Source organism: Homalodisca vitripennis, chromosome 6, assembly GCF_021130785.1.
Source record: "Homalodisca vitripennis isolate AUS2020 chromosome 6, UT_GWSS_2.1, whole genome shotgun sequence".
Taxonomy (NCBI): Eukaryota; Metazoa; Arthropoda; class Insecta; order Hemiptera; family Cicadellidae; genus Homalodisca; species Homalodisca vitripennis.
In genome coordinates this window covers 39,375,869-39,399,352 of record NC_060212.1, presented here as the reverse complement: position 1 = coordinate 39,399,352, position 23,484 = coordinate 39,375,869, and the positions used below count along the sequence as shown (strand labels likewise).

Here is a 23,484-nt window from a genome sequence, read left to right as displayed (position 1 = left end):
GTTCTTCTTTTTTGAGTAACAACAGAAGATTTATCAACCTTGCAATATTTATTGATATTTAGTCCAATTAATTAAAAACCGTTTCGTGATACTCACAGACTTAGTTTTACTAGTTCTTTCAACTTACTAAAATATATTATGTTGTATGGCAGTTGGTGCTAAATGTTTTTAATATGTAGCTATGTGTTAAACGGTTTAACAGTTGGACTGAAATATTTACATAAAAAAGTGGAAGTAATTATTTATTAGTTTAACTACTGTACTTAGTTACTAGTTTTTAATTAAAGTATTGACACATTTCAAATTGGTGCAACGTGTAAGTTGCCAGAAAGGGAGGCCTCCAATTATTGCTGATAATCTAGGGTAGGTACAGCAATCAAATGAACGCCCTGAAAGCAAGCAACGTTCTACATTGTCGTTCCACTCTGTTATTTTCTTTGTTTTACTCTATTTGTATATATAAAACACTTTTTACTACGATACCTGTAAAAACAAACCAAGAAATAAACTAAAATAATAACATAAAGGCTGGCAGTGATATGGAATAGGTATTACTTGCTGTTTTATTATACCAGCCATTGGTTGGGTAAGTCTCAGTCACAATGCAAGATCGCTTTCCTCATTTCACCCGTATAAGCGGGTATTTATTATTGGCAGTTTCAGTTTAAAATAATATTCAGTGATGATGACTATGTAAAAAGAGGCTGAAAAATTTGTAAAATCAATTTTATAGATTGATTCATACGTTTTTTTTTTATTTTATCAGATTTTATGAATATATTAAACTTATAATTTCTCTATGGAACTCACAAGGAAGCCACTGCTGGCCACAAAGAGCAATGGGAAGACAAGAGAAGCAGAATTCTCCAGAGCGACGACGCCCAGAAACCAGACGACAGCGAAGACCGGAAGTAGTGTGGCCGACACTCTCATTGACTTCCGGTCGCTGTCTTCCGTTTTTGGTGAGAGTGAGAGCTGGCGCATCCCAAGAACAGCCAGGCAGGTGTTGAGCTGTAATAATTATTTTGTACATTTAAAATTGGTATTTAAATTATAAAATACTCTATTAATTTCAGGACTATCTTATAGTAATCTACTTGTAGTAATCCACTCGTATAAACTGCTTGCACTTAAATATAATTAGTTTCCGATGAAATTATAGAGAGTTTTAAATAAGTTGTCTCAAAAACTATTTATTGTTCCTAGAAAGAAAACTGACTATGATAAAAAATTAAATACCCATTTTTATATATTAAATTTTAACGTATTTAAGTTTTTATATACTATTATACGTATATATATATATATATATATATATATATATATATATATATATATATATATATATATATATATATACGGCCGTAGAGCGCCGTATTGAAGCTAGGTGTACGATTTATGAGTGTGTTGGTTCCCGCCACGAGTTGTCTGGCCTCAGTGTTGCCATTTCGATGGCGCAGCGCGGCTCGGAAATCCCCGCTCTTACTGACAAGCAGTTATTCACTGCCTTCATCATGCTCTATCGGTAAGCCACCCATCTAACTTAGCATTTTTCTGAATGTGAAAAAATTATTTAATATTTTGGTGATTTTTTTACTACCTAATTAATTTAGAGACTAATTTGTACTAGGTTAATCTAAAACAGAATTATTCCCAATATATTGTTTTTTTAACCAATCAAAACAGGAGATTCCAGGGTATAAATTATGAGTAGATTTTACCCCGATGACGTGAGATTTTCATCACCAAATTTTGTAAGATTATATTGCTAGAGTTATGGTGAGGTTCTCAAGCATTAAGACTACAAAGCAGACGTTGAAACGAAAGTAACAGGGGAAGGCAGAGGATCATCAGCGCGTGCTGCTGTCTGCTGTTATTGGACACAGGGTAGCGAGTTAGGCCTAGCGACACTAGTGCGCTCTGGTGGTGTCAACACTAACTAAGGTTTTGCGCTCGGGCGCCAGCGGTCTGTGGGGGTACTTACCAGTATAAGGACGGCGACAGGCACCATGAAGGAGTAGAGCATCCCTCTGGCTACAGACATCCAACAGAAGGCCCGCGTTTCGTAGCCTCTTCTGTTGAAAACCACGCAGGCCTGTGACAATTACAACTATTTATTAAATCATACATTGGTGATCCATTTACTTAGAAGTGTTTAATATTTACCTCCTCTTATTAAGATAGTGCGATCCAGTTACAGTTGTGTTGATTTTCCAATTTTAGAGCCTTATCCCATTGTCGTGCCGGTCATTGAAGATAAATAAATTTAGAGAAATAGAATAGAGCCCAAAACATACGTGTCACGTTAAGATAGTGGTTTTTTTTAATATTTCCTAGAGTTTATGACTTCAGGGAATGGCATGTTTTACAATTTATGACAAAATATTTTAATGAAGTTTAATTTAGTAAAAATTTATCATTTTACCTATAGTCTAAAATATTTACATGGATTTTTCATAAAGTATTACTTATAGAAATTGTACAGTTATAAAAACTAAAAAAATATTACTACTTTTGGATATTATTCATGTACAATTTATAGTAATTTCATATCCTATTCTTGCACCATTGTTCATGGAAGCGATCACAAGATAACTCCAAATAGCATTTTAATGCTTTCCACGAGGAATTGACATTGTTTTAAATTTTTATTATTTCCAGGAAAAGTATTTGAATGAGCTGTGATTAAAATGTCTTCAAACAAAAAAATTCAACCAACGTAGCCCCACTTTCACCAATATAATGACGAATTTAGGATTTTATGTTAGGCCAAGGTAATTGTGTTTGTTAGTAAATATATTTGTTTTACAGATACCAGCTGTCAGTTTGCTACTTCAGAGGTAACATTATTAAGAACCCGATATAGCCTTATTGAAGTCGTATCGTTCGTTCTCAGTTCGTCCATCTGAGCGATACCTCTTAATAGGTACGACTAAGAAACTTGAATGGATTTTGGGGTAAAAAGATCAAAGGGCAGTTTCTTTGTATGATATGCCTTGAAAAAAATCCTAGAGACTCGGTACACATGTTCTTCTCAGTCCATGGAAGCATCCTATTTCTTTAAGATCACTAGGTCACACAGTAAAGTCCTTACATCAATCCATCCGTCTACTCATATTTGCCTAATTCTTGATAGAAAAGCCTTTTACAATTTGAAAAAGTGGTGCACTAGTTTTCTATTAGACCAAGGAAGAGCTCTCCTGACTTTAAGGTTAAAAAGCTAAAGGGTAGTCCTTCTTTCTTTATTGTCTGTCTTTCTGTCCGTCTGTAAAATAGCTTTTGACATAAAGGTCCTTGAAACCTAGGACATACGGTACGCTTAGTTCAAGATAAATCTCTTGATTTTTGGATATAAGGCGGAAGGGCAGACCCTCCGTATGTGTGCCCATGTGGGCGACATGTCTTTCGTTACGTACTGCCAAGTTCCTCAATACCTCGATATATCTGTTTATTGTCAAAACCACCCACCAGTTACCACCAGCTATACATAAACTCGTATTACTTCTAACGGACCTACGAGTTTCACAGTGCTTCTTTATGATTATTCAAGCAGATATAGTCTACTATAATGAACAATATGGTCGTGCAGTAAACCTGTGGTTTGTTAATATGCTTTACAAAAACCAATATGTAGAGATTGCTATAAGTTATATGATGAATGAAATATAGGTCCTCCAAAACTTGTAACACAGTGGTACAATTCACACAAGTGTTGTACAGATCATTCAGGCATTAAAAATGAGCCTACATTTATATATTTTCCAATGATCGGATTATTGTGTAAATTAATCTGAATTCACCCATTGAGGTGGAAACATAAATTGTTTTGATTGAACTTGTAATATTACTGAACCAGAAGAATACATTATCGAGAAAAACAGTACAATCGGATTCATTCAAGACCTTTATGATGAAATAGCAACATATAAACTTTGGTTCGAAGCACCCGATTCAATTAGTGAAGTGTATGCAACTTTATGGAAAGATGCTAATACATTTGCAAGAAACAAGAACGCCCGGCAGGTGAAGGCTGTTGCACCAGATATGCACAATACACAATACACACTCGCTACCGATATTACCATACATATTGAGAGGGCCTCTCTCCACTTTACTGCTTCCGTTGCAACTGAATTGTGCATGTTTTATTCAGCAAGCGCCGGTTACTGCGAATCTTCATTTTGTTCTTTAATTCAAGCGCACCGGTGCTTTTTGCTGAAAAGATTATTAGAATGTTATTTTTATGGATAATGTGCTTCTATTTTAAAACTATAATGCTAATTTATTCTTGAAATTGAACACGAAAGGTTCAATCATCGATATTTAATATATATATGTGTAATATTTCCATAGTAAATTAACATAGATAATCCTTTACGTATTTTCCAGAGTAGTATAAGTGATAACATTTTATAAGTTATATAATTATTTCGGCCTCTAAACAATTTTATCTTAATGATTTTATGCATTTTTATTAAATGAATGTCCTCCCAAAACGGCTTCTGGTACAGATTCATTCCAAGGAAGTGTATACCAAAGGAAATACATTCCGTATTTTTATCGAGCTGTTTAAAAAAGTTATAGGTATACTAAAAATGTATATACCAGAAAAGTAGTTTTAATTTTGTATTCCAAAGTGTGAGACAGTAAGATCAACTAATTCTAAAAACTAATATAACACACGGATCTGAGTACTCCGAAAAAAATTATTTGGACCCAGTTGATATTGGGAAATTTTACAGTAAAAAGGTTGCTTATAGTAAAGAGACTTATCAATGTCGTGTGGAAGAGGAATTTCATTAATGAACTAAACCTGTTTATCAGTTCGCTACTAAAATATATAGTTCTGAGTTAAACTGTTCTCATAATAGAAATATGAGGAACAATAAGTCGAAGCAGCGTACTGTCTTAATATAATCTTTATCTTACAGTAAATTTGAGTAGGTAGCGATCTCAAATTGAACATTTTCAGTTGCCATAAAAAACTGTTTCTCTCTCTAGAACTCCTGCATAATTTATATGCAACATACAATATGTAGGACTCCTGCATAAACAATGTTCTAGGGAGGGATAGTTTTTGTATCAAAAGTAGAAGATATTATTTGAATTCTGAGGCATATTTTTAATGTAACCTAATAATGTGTTAATATAATATTCATAAAATCATTATATGGATTATTTTAGTACGAATTTTAGTTGAAAACATTTAACTAAACATTCAGTAATATGTTTAGGAAACAAAAGGGGAAGACAATGTAATTGGTGCCCAGGGCACGTCTAGGGACTAATTGTTACTGTTATTCCGAGAGACACAGGTTAGACGATAGGTGTTCATTATTTTACTCACCTTTTCAACATCTTTTTGCTCATTATTCATCAAAATACCTAGAGTATGAATTGTACCTATGTCAAGTTGTTTGTTTGTATATTTCAGTACTTTTATGACACAAAAAATATGTTAATAAAAAATTTTGAAATATTGTCTCTTTATGTTATAACAATATTATTGGCTGAGCGTTGGCGAAGTCTATCACTAAGGGTTGAAACAGATTTATTTCGTCTGTCGGTTCAAACCATATCTCGAGCACGATCTAAATTATAGATTTTAAATTTTAAATGGAGCTTCAATGCTATGAAAGCAGCATCAGGTAAGGTATTAGGTGTTATTATCCATTTTAAATAATAAACAAATTAGACAAAAATTTATTGAGGATTAAAGTATTTATTGGTGATACGTTTTACAGATACGCTGTCGTGCGAAGGCATCCAAATAAAGTACTAAGATTGCGAGGAGACCATGAGCAATATTGCTTCATCCATATAGAACTATTTCGCCTATATCCAATCTTTACTTAAACAGTATTCGTACACTACATACTATATTAAAGTAGACCTATTATCAACATTTTACTTATCTATTTCGGTGAGATTCTTGGGAATGATCACTTACCAGAACAACAGCTGCAGGTCCACACCAGGCCGACACCCACCACGGCCTAAGCCTCCTGCGCGTCTCTGTCTGATGCAGCCCGCTGTAGGAGAACATAGAGTTGACCAGGAACCAACAACACGTGACCAGGTGTAGATAGTGGAGGGACACCGCCACGAGCTCGCAACGTCTTTGGCTGCTTGTCGCCTACCAGATCATTATTACATCACTCGGTGGCTCAGGTAGGAATGTTTGAGTTATCGAGTCAAGATAGGAAAAAGGGGATGCTGAGAGGGTGCTGAGATGTTACTTAGAGAATGCTGAGAGGATGCTGTGAGTATACTGAGAGGATATTGAGAGGGTGCTAAGAGTATACTGAGAGGATATTGAGAGGGTGTTGAGAGTATACTGAGAGGATATTGAGAGGACGCTGAGAGGTATTGAGAGGGCTGTTGAGAGGATATTGAGAGGTTGCTAATAGTATGCTGAGAGAATATTGAGAGGGTGCTAAGAGGATGCTGAGAGGATATTGAGAGGGTGCTGAGATGTTACTGAGAGCATGCTAAGAGGATACTGAGAGGATATTGAGAGAGTGCTGAGAGGATGCTAAGAGGATATTGAGAGGGTCTAAGAGGATTGTTAGGGAAAGGTCCTCACCTGCACACCCAGCATGAACACAAGGTTGCCTGCCGTGAGGGCGAGCTCAGCGTTCAGCAGGATGAGACTTGCCGACTCATCAGGACGAGTGCGCAACCGCCTCAGCACGCTGACCAATGTGAGGAACTGAGCCACAAGCGAGATTACCGCTCCTACTATCAGCACCTACACAACGACAGAGAGTGTAACTTTGTATATTCTACTCCCAATCTATCCTAAATTGATTTTGTGTGCCTTATAACGGTTTGAGTCAATAACAACCATTTACCACTACAGTATAAAATAGACATAGTATTTCTTTGTTTAAACTGTATTAGCGTTTTTGGGTTATTTGAAATGATAACAAGATTTCCGAAATGTTTCATATTTAAGTATTACAAAAATAAAACACTCCGTTTCGGGGATTTGTATCTATCCTCTTTTTCAGGTATTACTACCTGTTACTCTTTAATACAAATCAGATTAGCATACACTTCGTAAAAGGTAGAAAAGTTGCTCACTACACTTCTTTTTTCTGTTTTATGGTCCAAATAAACTTCTCTATAAATGCGATTAGGTATTTTATCTGCACCCATTCAATAGATGAGTATTACTTAATTTTACTGAAAACACTGTTTGGTTGATGGTTTTTTTTCCAGACAACACGTTCTTAGCCTGCACGACCTTATCTCCAGGTGTACTATGTACAATAAATAGTAGATTGCGGCAGTAAACTTGTGTGACGATTCCACTCACCTGTTTTCCAGCCCCCCTCTCTCGTCTCTCTCCGATGAGCCGAAGTAGATGTACATGACGCTGTCAATAAGATCATGGTCATGCAGGTCGGTGTCGGCCAAACTGTCGTCAGGCAGCACCACCTCGGCCTCCGCGACCTCGTCCACGGGAGAATTGTCAGGATCCGGCAACACAGCGGCTTCCATGTATCCTGTGGAGAGAAGAATATTTTACGTCATACGTCTTACGCAATAGTTGGAGTTAATGCTACAATACATCCTTCTGAGCTTATAGTACAGGAGACGAGAGCCAACTATTTGCGTTTTGAAGGCACACAGCTATGTTTTCTGGAAATTCATATCAAATGTTTACCTAAAACTGGTTAAATATCAAATTAATTATTTTCTAAACTTGTATTTTTAGCTTCAAATACTTAACCATTCATGAGACATGTATAATTGTTAGTGTTCTTTATTCACAACAATTTTTGCTCTTACAGTGGCCCCTTTCTCTCTTTACCTCGTTGTCTGACGAAAATGTAACTATTATGTATGTACCTGGCGGTCGGTTTTAAATATATCAAGCTAAAAAAGTTCAATCAAGGAAAAATTAATTTTTTATTTTTTGAAACTTTGAAACATTATTGTATCAATTGAATTAAAAGTTCAATTGAATCAAAACTAAGTAGGTTTTGATTCCAGCTTCAGGGTATTGTTGACAGTTGTTAATTTTTTTTATCCTCAGTGTTGTTTTACATCCATCGATAACTTGCTTGGTTGAAATCAGTCAGGGAAATAGTGATAATAATGAGTTATCTGGACTATACGTAATATAAAATACATTCTTGTTTCTTTTTGTTGTCTCCACAGTTAAAGTTAACCGAGTATTCATCTAAACAAAAAAAAAACAAAACAAGAATATGTTTCTTAATGACCCGATGCCTAAGGTCAAATAAATAAAGTTATTTACCATAACACCACTAGAATCCAACACTGTGGAAATGATACCTACACAAAAATAACTAAATTATAATGACACTACACAAAACAATGAAAAGCTTAATTCACCAAGGTACTGTAACTGAGTTGAGGCAAGAACGCAGGTGTCACAAGAAAAGGGCGGCAATGGCCATCCATCCCTTTTCCTAATCATGCCATCCTATCTTTTTCCAGTATCCGTTCCACAATCATATTCTTTCCTTATTCCTGCCTGATCAATATTTAGAACATTTTGGTAATGATGTGATGACGTCGTACGTTGATGTATGACCTGATTAATCTATTTCAGTCGTTCCCTTGCGATTAGTTGAAAGGAACCGTTCAATACTAAAGTAACTGGTTTATAAGACGTAAAAGAACGAACAGAGAAATAAAATATGTGTTGGATAAATGACTAATATTGGATCTAAGAGAAAGATAAACTACGATTATGAGCTTTATGTTCAGTTTATTTTGCTATTCTCGTATTTAACTAATGAACTAACAACATTTACGATATTATTCTTCGTGCTGGACTAACGTAAGAGTATTTTATTTAGGTTTGTCTAGATGATTTAGACCTCATATACACAAAATATATATAATATATAATTAATAATATATATATATATATATATATATATATATATATATAATTAAATGAATATAAATAAATTATAATTATAGGAAAATGATGCGATCGAACTGATGATATCCCTGGCATGGATCAATCACCATTGAAGGATTCCTGCTGGTGCTGCAGCAATCAATTGATTAATGTAGAGAACGGATTTTCGTTCAGATAAAGGTCAGCCAGTGAACAGTACTACTGTTAAACGAAGCGAACAAAGATATTGACCGTGCACCACCTGTAAAATCCTAGAAACATGTTTACAATCTTTAATTACTTCCTTGGACAATAATTTTTGGCATGTACATACAACTCTGATATCCTTTCTTTCATCGCTGAAAATTTGAAAAATATTTGAAAAGTTTTTGTGTATTAGGTTAGGTGGTAAACCTACAAAAACTGACGTGATCTTAAGAGATGTGAGATAAATAGCTATTTATAAATTTAACTTCAGAATTATAGAATAGATACAGAGTGAATACGATGTAAAGAGATGAGGAGACATACCTGAAGCGTTATATCCCAGGACAGGAAGATCCGGGTACTCGCCATACGAGGAGTAGTACTCATCGGAGTCTGGAGGGTTGTACGTCTCCACGACGGGCGGGGGTGTGGTGGTCGCTCTATGGACTTGAAGAACCGTAGATGAAGCCGGAATCCCAATATTAATTGGCCTTTTCCGTGGGCGTTCCATGGACTTGTATTTCCTTGTTGCATTCTGTTTGTCAACCGAGAGCGTGTAATGAGTGGGTAGTGGCTTTCTAGTAAACTTGTTGAGTCTGTTTTTGATTGATTTCGTTGAAGCTTTTGTTGTCCCGTGCAACTTTGTAAGGTTCTTGTGCGGCGTGATGATTTCTGAAGAATTCAGTCCACTGTGGTTTTCCGTGAGGTGGTCATCAACTTCGGGAGGGTCCGTTGATCTCAGAGCTGCAGACAGTTTTTTCACCCTGTTGGCGTAATAGGGCCCCTTATGCTTTCTCCTGATGAACCACTCTCTTTGTGAAGTCGGGGGTACATTGTGAACCTGTTCTTTGGTGAGTAACCTTGTAGCTTTCGTAGCATGTGTTGTGCTTTCCGGCTGCTCTGTGGCGTTTGGAGGTTTCTCCGTGCTCGGTTTACCCATAGGGGTGAGTACAACTTGTGCGGTGGACTGCAAGGGCATAGTAGAAGTGATCGGTGTGACGGGAGTGGTGGAGGTAGATGGTGGTCTTGTGGAATATGAAGTGGTGGTGATAGACCTTGGAGTTGATAGAACCTCTCTAAGATGCACACCTCCAGACTGCAGCCTGCTTATGTTTCTCTGTACTGTATGCAACGAGAGCGAGATGTTCACCAGAGGGTGGACTTGACCTCCAGCTGGCTCTACGATAGGAGATGGTGTTGTCGAGTGAGGGGGAGTTCTTTCAGGGTGAGTCATCATAGTACTCGTGTCTCGGTCTTTAGACGTCAAGCCTGAAGAAAGAAATTGTCTTTAGCATTTAGAAAATACGACTAAGGCTACTTTAAGATTAAAAAGTGTATATACCCGAATTTGAAAGTTAAAGTAACCACACAGAGTAACCAATAACGCATCCACGGGAATTAGATCTAATTACCTTAATAATTTCCGAATCAAAATGTATAAACAAAATCGTTTACATCAAATAATTTCTAGTGTTTATATTGATAACAATGAAAAATTTAGCTTCTGGTTTTAACCAAACTGCAACTTTGAAAACCGCGCAAACTGCCACTGTGACAAGCCAACACAACCCTGGACAGTGTGTTAGTTTGGGCGTCTAGACGAGCAGGCTTGAGCTGACCGCGGTAAATTAACAAATTCCGCTCTATGAAATCGCTGCTAAAATTTAAATAGTAGCTTACAAAATTACATGGTCAAGATAGTGACTTTAGGAGCTCCATAACGAAACGAGCACCATTATTTTACAAAATAAATTACGACCAAGTATAAAGTAAAAATAGTTACTCAATAAGAAAATATTTGCAAATTTAGTTTTAATCGGATCACAAGTTTCTAAGTTATAGAATTTAAATTGGTAGTTTGGTTAAAAAGCACCAAAAATGTGTACCATTTTCATCGTTAACGACGTGAAATCGGGAAGTTACTATTTGTGAATAGTTAGCTTATCACGGCTATACCAAAAAATAAATATAACTTTAATAAATAAATTTTATAACTCTTATTAGTATAACATTAACTTACAAACGCGGGTATTTAAATTTTTTATATATTCTTAGTTTAAATATGTCAACAGCATTTTGACTTCATATTTCTATGGATATACGAAGGTTATTCATACAGGTTCTGTACATGCAGGTTATTCATAAGGCACGTTACTAGAATAACCCTTAATATAATCGATCATCAAAGTAACAAAAATGTGAAAAACAGATCTACCCTTTTTAATATTTACTTTTAACCCTATATTATATACATACAGGTAATTCATAAGGCACGTTACTAGAATAACCCTTGTTATAATCGATCATCAAAGTAACAAAAATGTGAAAAACAGATCTACCCTTTTCAATATTTACTTTTAACCCTATATTATCCAAGAGCAACGGAATTACAGATGTCAAACAACGATGTGAGTTCATGGCGGAGCGCCATCAACGCATAAATCAACGCCCGCGGACTCAACAAAGGAGTGGATTGATTAAGGGTGTGTTTTACAATCGAGTACAGAGCCGTGCATCAGTGGATCACCCTCAGTCGGCCTATTGTGTGAGGCTGGCATCGATCGCTGTTCAGTCGATCTTTCACAGGCCGCTCTGTGTCGATGCACTCTTTCATTCTGTCTAGACCTACCTGAACCCTTATGACAAACATCCCTTGTTTATTATAGAAGTGAACATCTTTTTCTATAAACTTTTTTGAAGCTGTAACAAAATTGTTTATTTGCAACAGACAACCACAGGTAATTGTGATTAATTTTAAATTCATTTTTACTTTTGGCATGGAAAATAATGCATAGCCTACAGTTTATGGAGAGTGTAGGAGAATGTTAATTAAAATCATGTTTTATAGTAATGATAGGTCTTTTACCTACGAAACTGGTGGTGGTTTAGTAACTAACTCTCTGTTTCGAAACATTGATACTCAATTAAAATATTGAAACATTACAGAGCACTATTTCATATTTATATTATAACATAAAATGGAGTACAAAAAAACGTTCTTCCAAAAATAACATAACAATTTCCAACGGTAAAGTAATAAATATTATAAATAATCGTGACTGTTATTACAACAAAAATGCATTATAAGTTTGTAACACAACTGGCAGCCTATATTAACGTAGTGATATTGATCATCGATTAGTCATATTGATTGTTGGTTAGTTAAGATTCAGTCAATCACGATAGACCTTACCTGTACATATGGTTGTGTATGGTTGGCAGTTTCGGATTAATAATTCTTAACTGAATATTGCTGTCCAAAAAGAGGCCGAAATATTACCAGTTTTTATCGACTAGAAAATGTTTCAACGAGATGTGATGTAGTATTGTTAATATGTTTGGTGTCAAGTACAAAAGTGTACTTATATAACTTATAAAACTAAAATCAATCAAGGACTATAATTAAATCCGATTGTTCAAGCTCTTTTATTCAGAGTGTAATTGTTAAGTTTCAGGTTTAATTCGTATAAATACTTATAACTCCCACTATTTGATGCCTTTAAACAGAAATATGTGATTCAATCAACATAAAGCTTACATTAGCATTTTCAGTTAGGTGACATTTAAACAAACTATTAAGTTCAAATCGATGTATTACACGTACATTTTATACTTTTTTGTTTGGACTAGGCTCTTTATTTTGGTATACCATTTAAAGTATTTAGTCTCAGAGAGCTTGAATATCCTTTGGTTCAGTTTACTTTTTATCCTTATTTAAAAAAATATTATGACTAGAAATTTTCATAACAGCTAGTTCATAAATTTTTAATTTTCATTAATAAAATAATTACACTTTTGTCCCTTATTTCGTATGATAAATGCCACATCAGCATACCTGAAAGTTATAGTGCTTTTATTCTCTATTAAAGACACCATATAAAACAGCATTTTAAAGCACTTGGTTCATACCTCTCTGTCCTGAAACGTTAGTCAGTTAATCAATCACTGACGAAGTCCAACACAATAGCCAACCACAGCCAACCACAACACAATGTAGAAGTGACGTTGTACACGGTGTAATTAACCATTAATTTGGTCGATATAGAAACTTCATGGTCTTGAAAGTGTGGCAATATATTGCGTGAAACATCACCCATTACAATTTGTAATTGGCGTTACGCTCAGAATAAAATATATACTGCATTATGCATGGCACTTTGTTGTATGTTAATTACTCTGTATTGTGTAAAGATACATCTATAAACTATAATTACAGTAATAATGATAAAACTGTTTATTTAATGTTGAAATAAACACAATTGTACAGACTATATTTATTCATTCGAATTGATATGATAAGCGTTTTCTTCATAAAGTATTTCTTCTGTAGGAAATAAATTATTGTCAATAAAATATTATCGTAGAATTTTTCTGCAATCTCCCTGTACCACTAGTTCCATTATATGCTCTAAAATGTGAATCAAATGATTGGTATGGGGATGTGTAAGAAAAATCAAATTAACGGAAATATTTACCTATTTTAATGTAGTTATCCAAATGTGATAGTTTCCTTCAGACTTGACTCATGAATTTACAGAATTATAATGAAACAGTAATTATGTACATACATATTTTGACACAAATTTAGGTCTATTCGTGCCACTTAATTTCTAATTAATATAAAAGTAGCAATTGATAATGTTTCATTATGTTATAACAAAGTAATTTTAAAGAACAATGTCTAATAATAACCACAGATAAACATTCATATAGTAAAAACATCCAGCCAGCAATCTGCATAATCGACTCCCCAAAATCTTGTTTAGAACGATTAATACGTTGTTCTATGGCGGTTTAGTGTTTAAAATTTAGAATCCATACAAAAGTATTTCTAATTAAAATTATTGAAGTCAGTGAAAAAATAAAATATATACTGTGAGATTGTGAATGTTAATTTTAGATCCATTCACCTTCCTCTTAGGCCTAATACAGCGTCGGGGATCTAACGCTCCCACAGACTTTACTCTCGGAACTGGACCTAAACTCAACATTCACATTTGATCAACTCATTCTATCATCGCTACTTTAAGATTGCGTAAATGTTTATAAACAAAAAATTTACTTAAGATTAAACTTTGATTAAAGGCAGCTAATATGAGTATATGTGTTTTATAGCAGTGAAAGTTCGTTCATGGCATGGCAATCGTCACAATATTTTCAAATTTATAATTTTCCTTCTATTTAAATACTTTCTTTAAATGAAATTCCTGTATTATGCACTCCTTATCATTCAAATTGTTTAACTTTAGCACGCGGTCATTTTTCCAAATTTACATTTCACTGCACATAAGAATGGTTCATGGTACATGAATGCGATCTCCCAGTGTTATCCCATGAACTTGTATACGCAGTGAAAGGTACATTTGCAAATTAGACACCCCACTCCAGATGTAGCCTACTGGTATGTAAGTTGGAAAATTTACACCATTTATTTAGCTAGTTATATATTGTATATACATGTATGTAGCAATAAACAAAATTTTATTACAGTACTAGTGTATACACTACAACACTAGCGTAGTGTACTAGTAGTGTGTGTGTAATGTAGTAGGTAGTAGTTATTATTTCAAAAACTAACCTGAAAGACCGGAGCCCCTTCCTACAGCAAGTAGCCAATAGCAGGTGAACAGTATACGCTGCGACATCTGGACATTCAAAAATAAAAATAATCAAGTAAAAGTCAAAAGTCAAAGAACGTTTTTTTTTTTTATACCAGGTGGTACTAATAAGCCATCTGTAACACTCGACCTCGGTGCGAACAGCTTAAAAGTGACTTCAGAATTCAACCATATCAAGTTTTAGAAATTTGGTTGCTACCTAGGAGGTATAATAATATTTTTAAAGCTAAGAACATAATACAAACTGTCATTATGTGGCGTTACTACTTGTGAGTCATAAAAATTAGTTGTTTCCACTTTAGGTGCTATGGTTATGAGTAAGAGCACATTCTCCAGAGCATGAGGTTGTGGGATGAGCACGCTTTTCAATAAGAATAATCTTTTTCTTAGACCTTAATATTTTACTAATATGATAAAGGTATGTTCTATCAACTAAGTTCATTTTACAACATTTTAGTTTTTAAGGCTATGTTCTTATTGTCTACTTAGAGGCGTATAACTCTGTTATGAGTTGTAACTAAATTTTCATTGAAGGTTTTATTATATATATTTTTTTACCAACTTATACAATGCATAGGTGGTTTAGATTATTTATATTTCATATTATCTTTCATATAACTAATTATCCGTATTTGTCAAAGAATCTAAATCCACGACAAGTGAGGAATCTGAAACCGGTTTTTGATTAAGATTTAAAGATTAAATATCCGTTAAAAACGCAACTATTTCTGGGTAACAGTGTAAAAAGATTTCCTGAAGTTTTGCAAAAACCACCAGGTATAAAATAATAAAATTGCTTCTCTGAAGGCTATTTATGATTTTTTACGAAACTATTTTTGGAAATTCCATTCATAATTAAACATATTTCATTGTACAAAAAGTATATAAAAAAATTGACAAAACTAAAATGAACACTAGTGAATGAACACTAAAACCTAGGTTTGGTTGATTTACATGAAGGACGCAGTAATGCAACCATTAAGTTCCTGGTGCATTTCAATGTGTAATGATATATGCAAAAATTTAAAGTGAAAACCGAAGCTCTGTCACCTTAAAAGCAAAGTACATTATCACCAGAGTTGTAAAGCAACAATTTATCCAGACATATTGTTATAGAAGATACTAAGATTATTCACAACACTGATAAATTTGAGACTGATAAACTCAAGGCTATCTAACTTTAACGCCTTGTTTGATATTAAAGAATTACACGCAGCTAAGGCAAAAATAGGAATTGGCTATAAAACAGGCTTTGTTATTAAAGAACATTACTCCTAAGGCTTTGTTATTTTACTCTGTTCAAAATAAGATTTTAAAGATTTATCTTGTAAACTATTATTTTAATACCATCATATGATGGTTAATTCACGTACTTGAGAATTTTGTATGTATCATAAAACCAATAAAATAATTTAATTTTAAAATTACAACTCTATTTTATAAGCTATCGTATGATTATGAGAGATATAATCAAAGTGATAAACACAGTGAACTGAGTTACATTTCACGAGTTATTATAGCATCTAACTCTTTTATCGTACGTTGACCTCTAGTTCTTCACACTAAAGCGAACACTACAGATTTGACTGCAAAAGAGCGTTACGAATCTTTGTAAAACTAGGTCACAGAGAGTTTCTGCGACCCAGCGTTTGTTGAGTTAGAACTGCTGGCATTGCTCTGCTCTGTATCTACATACTTGATACAGAACTGTTTTGTATGCTAAAATGTACCCTCATAAGAGAGTGGACCATACATTCTCACTGTACAAGACGTAAGGGGAACTTACAGTACAGTAAGCAATACGAAGTGGGTATTACAACTTGATACTCAACACTTTGCTTAATTTGTATTAAGTAAGCTATAAATATTCTTACTTGATAAATTTATTCAATTTTTTTAACTAATAATATAAAACAATGTTATATTATAGGGAAAATTTTTCGGTAGCCACGAAATTTGGCAATGGACTGTTTTACCAACCGATAATTATACTACAATAACATTAATATTTTATTTCATCAATTTCGATATTCACGCATGTGAAACCTGTTATAAGACGGTTATCATCCATCTAAGGGACATCCATAGAGTAAACTGTTGCCACAAATATATTTCCAAAAGGGTTACAAATATAAAACTATAATTCTAATTTGAGCTCATTAGTTTTACCCTCATTCACTTAAAACCAATCTACAAACATGTAAATAAATGTTTATTCATTGTTAGACAATTGTATAAAGATCAAATATTTAACTGTTAGTGGGGCTTGCAATCGATCATGTTAGTCAACTGTGGTACAACTATTATTTTCATTTCTTACAGTGTTATGCCCAAGGAGGTTTCACTGTTAAATGGTTTATACCTTCCAGTTGAACCTAAAACAAGATTAAGCAAAATTGTATGTGTCGCTAAAATCTGGGCATCCTTACATATTTCCAGGAACGGGACATCACTAACACTAAATTTCGAGATGCTCGGGTGCAATTATAGATCTGTAGGTCTTTTTTATTGCGGGAGATGGCTGTTGACGTTTCTAGGACCCTAAGTACTAAAGGCAGTTGCTATCCTAGACATAAGGGCGTGCCACTTCTGGAGAAGGCATGCTTTGACTGGTGAGGCTGGTACGGAGCTGGCCTCTCCTTCTAAGGACACATGATTGATATTAATGCCCCTAACCTTTCCTTATGGATCTCGACAGAAGGCGGCTCCTACCCACAATTTTACCCATCCAAAGTATCCTGTCCCTCCAGAAGCAAGGCATAGGTCCTTTTAGGACTAAGTTCAATATTTTAATTTTTAGGCCCAAGAGAAAAAAAATTTGACAAGCAAAACCACGTGTTCAGAAAATTTGTAAGGTATTTATTTTACTGTTTTGATTCCTTTCTTTTTGACCCCCACCCCACCCCACAATACTAGTGCAGCTGATGATAGATTTCTTTCAGTGAACCTAGGTTGTGTCTTTATTCAATGAAAGTTAGCTCTTGGCTGTTTTTCAACTGTAGGTTATTTGTTGTACAGGTTCGAAGGAAAAAGAAAGGGGGACTAGTAAACAGATTATAATGCCATAAATATTAAGGGTTTACGCCAAAACGATTGTGCTTAGTTTTATAATTATGTAGTAAACAGTTGAACAGTTATGTTTTTTTTGTCAGAATTTTTTTACATTTTTGTTATAACTACCCTCCTTTTACTGTTCTAAGATTTTTTTAGAATTTTCTCATTTACCGTTTAATAAATTTGAATTCTTTAAGAAACCGGTTGTAGTAAAATGACCTTGAGTTTTACTCTTAAAAACAATGCCCTTTTTGGGCCAAGTCTTAATTTTACATGTAAAAGCGTTTTCATATTTTTTCCATATGCAAAAACTGGTACACGAAAATGTGCAATTTTGTATGCTATTGGGAAAAGAATCATACTTATACAGTTATATACACAAAAGCTCTGGTTTAGACGTAACTTTTACTTTATTTTACTTAAAAATATATAATGAGGCGTATAAAAATTGTATATTATATGCATACGTATTTTTAAATACAATTCGTGTTTGAAAATTGGTTTTCAGCATTAAAAAACATCGAATTTAAAAATATTGTATAGAAGGGAAATGTTTTTACTTTGCATGTAATTTTTATAAATTGTTATAGCTCTAGTATTTGAAGTAAATAATCTTTTAATGCATAATACAATTAGGTGTATTTGCTAAAAGAAAATTTTAACAGGATTACAGACAAAACCTTAGGCCTAGAAAACAAGGCTAAAACATACCTTTATGAACATGAAAATGCATTTCAGATAAAATAAACAATTAAATGGATCCATATAGAATAAAAAATAGAATCGTTTGACTTGTAAATAATGAAAACATATTACAAACAATGATAAAAGTTTGCGGGCGATAAATCGCACGGTTGGCCCTAAAAAGTTAAACCCCACACACTCTCATCCCCTTAGTTTTTGTCATATAATGATAATAGGTATATTATATTTAACTTATTATTCATGCACATCCAAATACACCTTGTTTATTATTGTAAGCTGTATCTAATTTAATATTCAAAAGATAAACTACAAACGAGTTTAAGATTTCATCGTGAACTAAACAGAAAAAATTATGTAATTACTTTCCTGAATCTTACATTAAGATTAGAGACTAAATATTTTTCAATGCAATGGTGATAAAATCAATACTGCTACAATTTGCAGATGATTTTTTAACTATGAATGGTAAAGGGTATGTAAAATGCCTGAGAAATCCTTAATACTGTATTTTTGGAGGGATGGGATGATATGCATATTGACCTAGGCTTGCATTTAAAATTTTCATGACGCGCCCCACGGGCCGTCCACCCAGTGTAGGCGTGTGATGGCTGTTGCATAAAAAAGTAGTTAAGATAGCCGTGAAACATTCTGCAAACTTTTTGAATTTTATGGTTTAAAAATTATTTATTTTTTTTTTAAATTGTAGCAAATGATTTTATCATCAACCATACAATGTTGATTATTTAGTGGTAATAATAAAAAGCAAATAAATTGTTTTCTACCTAAGTTTTGTATACGTTTTAACCAGAATATGTGCAAGAAACATATTGTAACACGTATTTTAAAGACGGTATTTTCATAAAAAACTTACATGTATTACAGTTGTATATGTGAATGTTTGTCTGTATGTCCATTATAGCTCCAGAAACTATTTCACCCATAATTATGAAAATTAGTATCTCTATGTATTTTTCCACGTAGAAGGTTTATATGCTATGCCTATTGAACTCACCACCAGATGGCGCTGCAAATTATAGAAGTTATCACAGCGCCTGCATATTATTAACTGCAATCGTGAGACAGTTATGTATATTAAATAGCCAAACACTATTTGAAGGCGCTAATGTTTTATTTATATTTATTTTTAAAGTGTCTGACGGCACTTTTGCTAGATAAAATAAAATAAAATTAATTTCTAGTTGAATTTAAAACTTGAGTGTTAGACCACGTTATAATAAAGTACATATACGTGTACAATGGCTATAAACATACATTTTTAAAAGTCTTTCTTGATCGTGGCAACAAGGTAAATTTTACATCAGCATTGGGAATATAATTCACTTGAACGAGAAAGGCTCATACACGGGTAAAGCATATGAAAAGCGTGCGAAGCCGCGGGAAACAGCTAGTCGTAAATATAAAATGAATAAGAGTACGTAAATAACTGATTTATCGAGAGGTTTGACAAAAGTGTCAATATTTCAAACAGCAAATTGACATTTACCTTGTTGCTGACACAATTCGCCATCATTGATGTGACCCGTGACGTGTGGAAGTGTCAGTTCTGTCCCCTCCTGCTGCCATTACCTGCAACAATACGTGTGAATTGAGTCCAGAGCTGTTATACAACATTGTGTATATCTCGGTGTATAACACGCTTAATGGCATCTAGTTGAGTGCATATTGGTAACATCGTACATACAGTACCCAATTTACAATTTAGTAACTACAATCGAGTATTAATATCGATTAACTAAATCGATTGCAAACGATAAACCAATTGTATTTGAAACTAGTTTATCATTATACTTACTTTTAAAACTCTGTTATAAACAGGAAATCGTCGCAAATTTACAAATTTAAAATTTTTACTAAATAAAATTCGACTTTTTTGTCCCAATGCTAACTATTTAAAAAAAACTTGTAATGTAGTGAAGTATTTAAAAATACAGTTTTAAGACCTAGTAAAAGAACAATTCAATTAAATTCAGCAGGTAAATTGTAAAGATTCAATGAAAGAAATGGATAGAATGTTTCATAAAAGAAAATGCTTTTCAGTTGTTAAGTGAAAATTATTTTCATTAGACTACATATATTTAAATAAATATCTTATTTGATGGTTTGCGGGATGTTTTCGCTGTTATATTTAAGATCGCACGCTATTTTACAATGATAAAAAGTTAGGATATTCCGTGTTTATATTTACTAGAGTGTCAAAAATGTGAAGCCAGGCAGTATTTAATTAAATTTAGCAACAAATTTCAAAAATACTGTGTAATATAGTTTAAAATATATTGTTTATAATTTATATTCAGCGTACACTTTCTCATAAGGAACTCTATATTAAACATAATCGTATTTTTTTACAATTCATTAGCATTAAAATACTAAAATCTAAATTTGTATAGTTGAACATTTATGAATTTGAGGCGAGTCTTGTTTATAACACAGTTCGAACTTTAGCCATATATTAAAAGCGAAGCCTCAGATGCGCGGACGGCGGTTAACTACCAAATAACCCCCGAGTGCAGTAAAGAAGACTGTTGGGGTCCCGCCAATAGTGGCGCAGTTTTGCCGCTGTTGCCACATCGACCTGCGCTTAACAAAAAAACGCACTTATTATGGTGGTTTAAATTTCGTTTTTTATGTTATCTGACGTTCTTGTGTATCTGATTAGATCAGCTAATCATAAGTAAGTATTTTGTAGAAAGTAATTACTTTTGTTTATAATTAATTAGCGTATAGACTTTTTTATGTTAATATTACATTTTTAACAGATATAAATTTAAATATTCGTTTTGAATACATTGTTTTCCATTGATTAGTAAGAAATTGGCATAAAGGTATTTTACAAGGTTATATTGAAATTTGTTGCCAAATTTAATTAAATATTAAGTAAATATAAAGACGGAATATCCTAACTTTTTGAACATTGGAAAATAGCGTACTATCTTAAATATAATAGCTAAAACTTCCCTCAGCACTTAAATTTAAGCTATTCACTTAAACAAATGTAGTCTAATGAAAATATGTTTTTACTTATTAACATAAAAGCATTTTATTTTATACTGTATTACACTCTACCAATTTCTTTCATTGAAACTGCACGATTCACATTCTTGAATCTAATTGATTTTTTCTGAACAGTTATAAAACGAGATCTTAAAAAAAAGTATTCGTTCTATTACACTAGAGCTAGATTAACCACCATATGCTAGGAAAGAAGTTTAAAATAAAATATGAGCTTTCCATAGATAAGTATTAGTCACTTATTTGAGGAATGAGGTCCAACATTCCTTACTTTAACGCAAAATACTGTATTTGTATTATATGGTGATCACTCTATGTTTTCTTCTTCCTTAAGTGTTTGATACTTCGATTTAAAACTATCAACTTCATCATAAAACCAAAATTTGTTCCATAACATAATTTCATCTCTTGGGTTCGTAGCTTATCGAAAAACCTAAAATTTAAACCAAAGTCTATTTGAATTTTAACATGATTTAGCCAAGTTTTTAGCTTGTTGCCAATGTTGAAATTTCATTGTATTGATTGAACGAAAGAGAAATTTACGGGTATAATGTTAATTTTTCTGTAGATTCTTATAAAATTTGTATCGTTTAATAAGCTGAAGATTCAAGGAAACAAGATGTTCCGTAGAAATCACCATGTAAAAAATTTGGACATTTAAAACTGTTTATTCAGTGAGGCCTTTATCTAGCAAAAGTGCCGTCAGACACTTTAAAAAATTAAACAAGTTCCATGTTATGTCAAAGCATACGGTTGAAACTAGATAACACTCAGAATAATATTATACTTACGAAGTTATGCTGCATTAGAAGTTCAACTACAGAAATTAGTATGCAACCTTTATATGTTTAAAACATAAATAGTTCAACATGAACATGAAAACTGACTGCCACTTATTCATAAACGCAATGTACGTGTGTTGCCTTCAGTCAGTGTTTTGCTATCCTCCGTACCAATATCGTCATATTTGTTTACTTGCTTATAAATGTGACGCAAAAACTAATAACCAGAAGTGAATATTTCTCTACAGGCTTAAAGAAGGGGAAGTACAGCCAACAATAGGCCTTTGTTTATGCAGAAACGGGTTCGACTTGAAACAAAAGCTATTCTACAGTCGAGTTTTCAGGGGATGAGGACAAGAGGTGCCACGGTGATTACACCTTTGTCCTGTCGACTACATTGACTTGTCAGTGATGGTGGGTGAGGGGGTGGAGAGGGGTGTTTAGCGACAACTCGCGCCTCAGTTCTATGTGTATTGAAAGAGATGTCACTTTTGTGACAAACAAAAAGTTTGCCAGTGCAGCATATTTTATAAAGATGCAATATTGTCAAGAATCAATTTTCAGTCAAACTTTGTCAAATTAGTATAAATAAGTAAGGCAGTTCTTGACGCTATTATGTTGCACATTGTAGTCAACCATTCAATCACAAATTAGAATACTAAGTGATATAAAATACCACCACGCTTACTCCACTAATAAATGTCCATAAGGACGTTGAACAGCATGTGCATATTCCATTTCATTGTTGTGCATAAAAATTTCCTCGTTTCATTTTTAAGGGTCCTGTGGACAAATAAAGTATCAAATTGGAAATAGATTTTTACACCCCGCCGCCCCCTCTGGCAAAAGAGATATTGTTGTGCTGGCCTAGAGATTGGTAGCCTTCAAGTAGAAATTGAGTTTCATAGTAGTATTAAACTAGTTAGAGACTATGCACCAAGTCTGTACTTGATGATGATGTGTGTTGGGGTAATTAGACTATGTGTGTTACTACGTCATTGTAGAATGGCATATGTGCTCAGTTTGGTTGCGAATTTACTCTGCAATATTTGGCATACATACTTTCTTCTTAACACAAGTAAGAACTATATTGATTTTAGGGTCCAGAGATGAAAATTTAAGCCAAAAAATAAATGTGTACATTTTTACATAGGTCATGGGTAAATGTGATGGGAACAAGAAAAACACAGGGTAAAGTAATTAG

The 23,484-nt window shown here is 33.6% G+C and overlaps 1 protein-coding gene across 1 annotated transcript in view; it reads right to left on the bottom strand.

Moving 5' to 3' along the window:
- The window catches only part of LOC124365353, a 169,302-nt gene that overhangs the window by 9,358 nt on the left and 136,460 nt on the right, over positions 1-23,484 (bottom strand). The window contains exons 4-12 of the mRNA XM_046821329.1: positions 19,973-20,055; positions 14,670-14,736; positions 9,416-10,360; positions 7,322-7,511; positions 7,190-7,265; positions 6,587-6,751; positions 5,951-6,136; positions 1,985-2,095; positions 811-1,011 (exon numbers count right to left, since the gene is read on the bottom strand). Coding sequence (XP_046677285.1) covers positions 811-1,011; positions 1,985-2,095; positions 5,951-6,136; positions 6,587-6,751; positions 7,190-7,265; positions 7,322-7,511; positions 9,416-10,360; positions 14,670-14,736; positions 19,973-19,999 — 1,968 coding nt within the window. The 5' untranslated portion in view covers positions 20,000-20,055. The remainder of the gene's footprint in view (positions 1-810; positions 1,012-1,984; positions 2,096-5,950; positions 6,137-6,586; positions 6,752-7,189; positions 7,266-7,321; positions 7,512-9,415; positions 10,361-14,669; positions 14,737-19,972; positions 20,056-23,484) is intronic.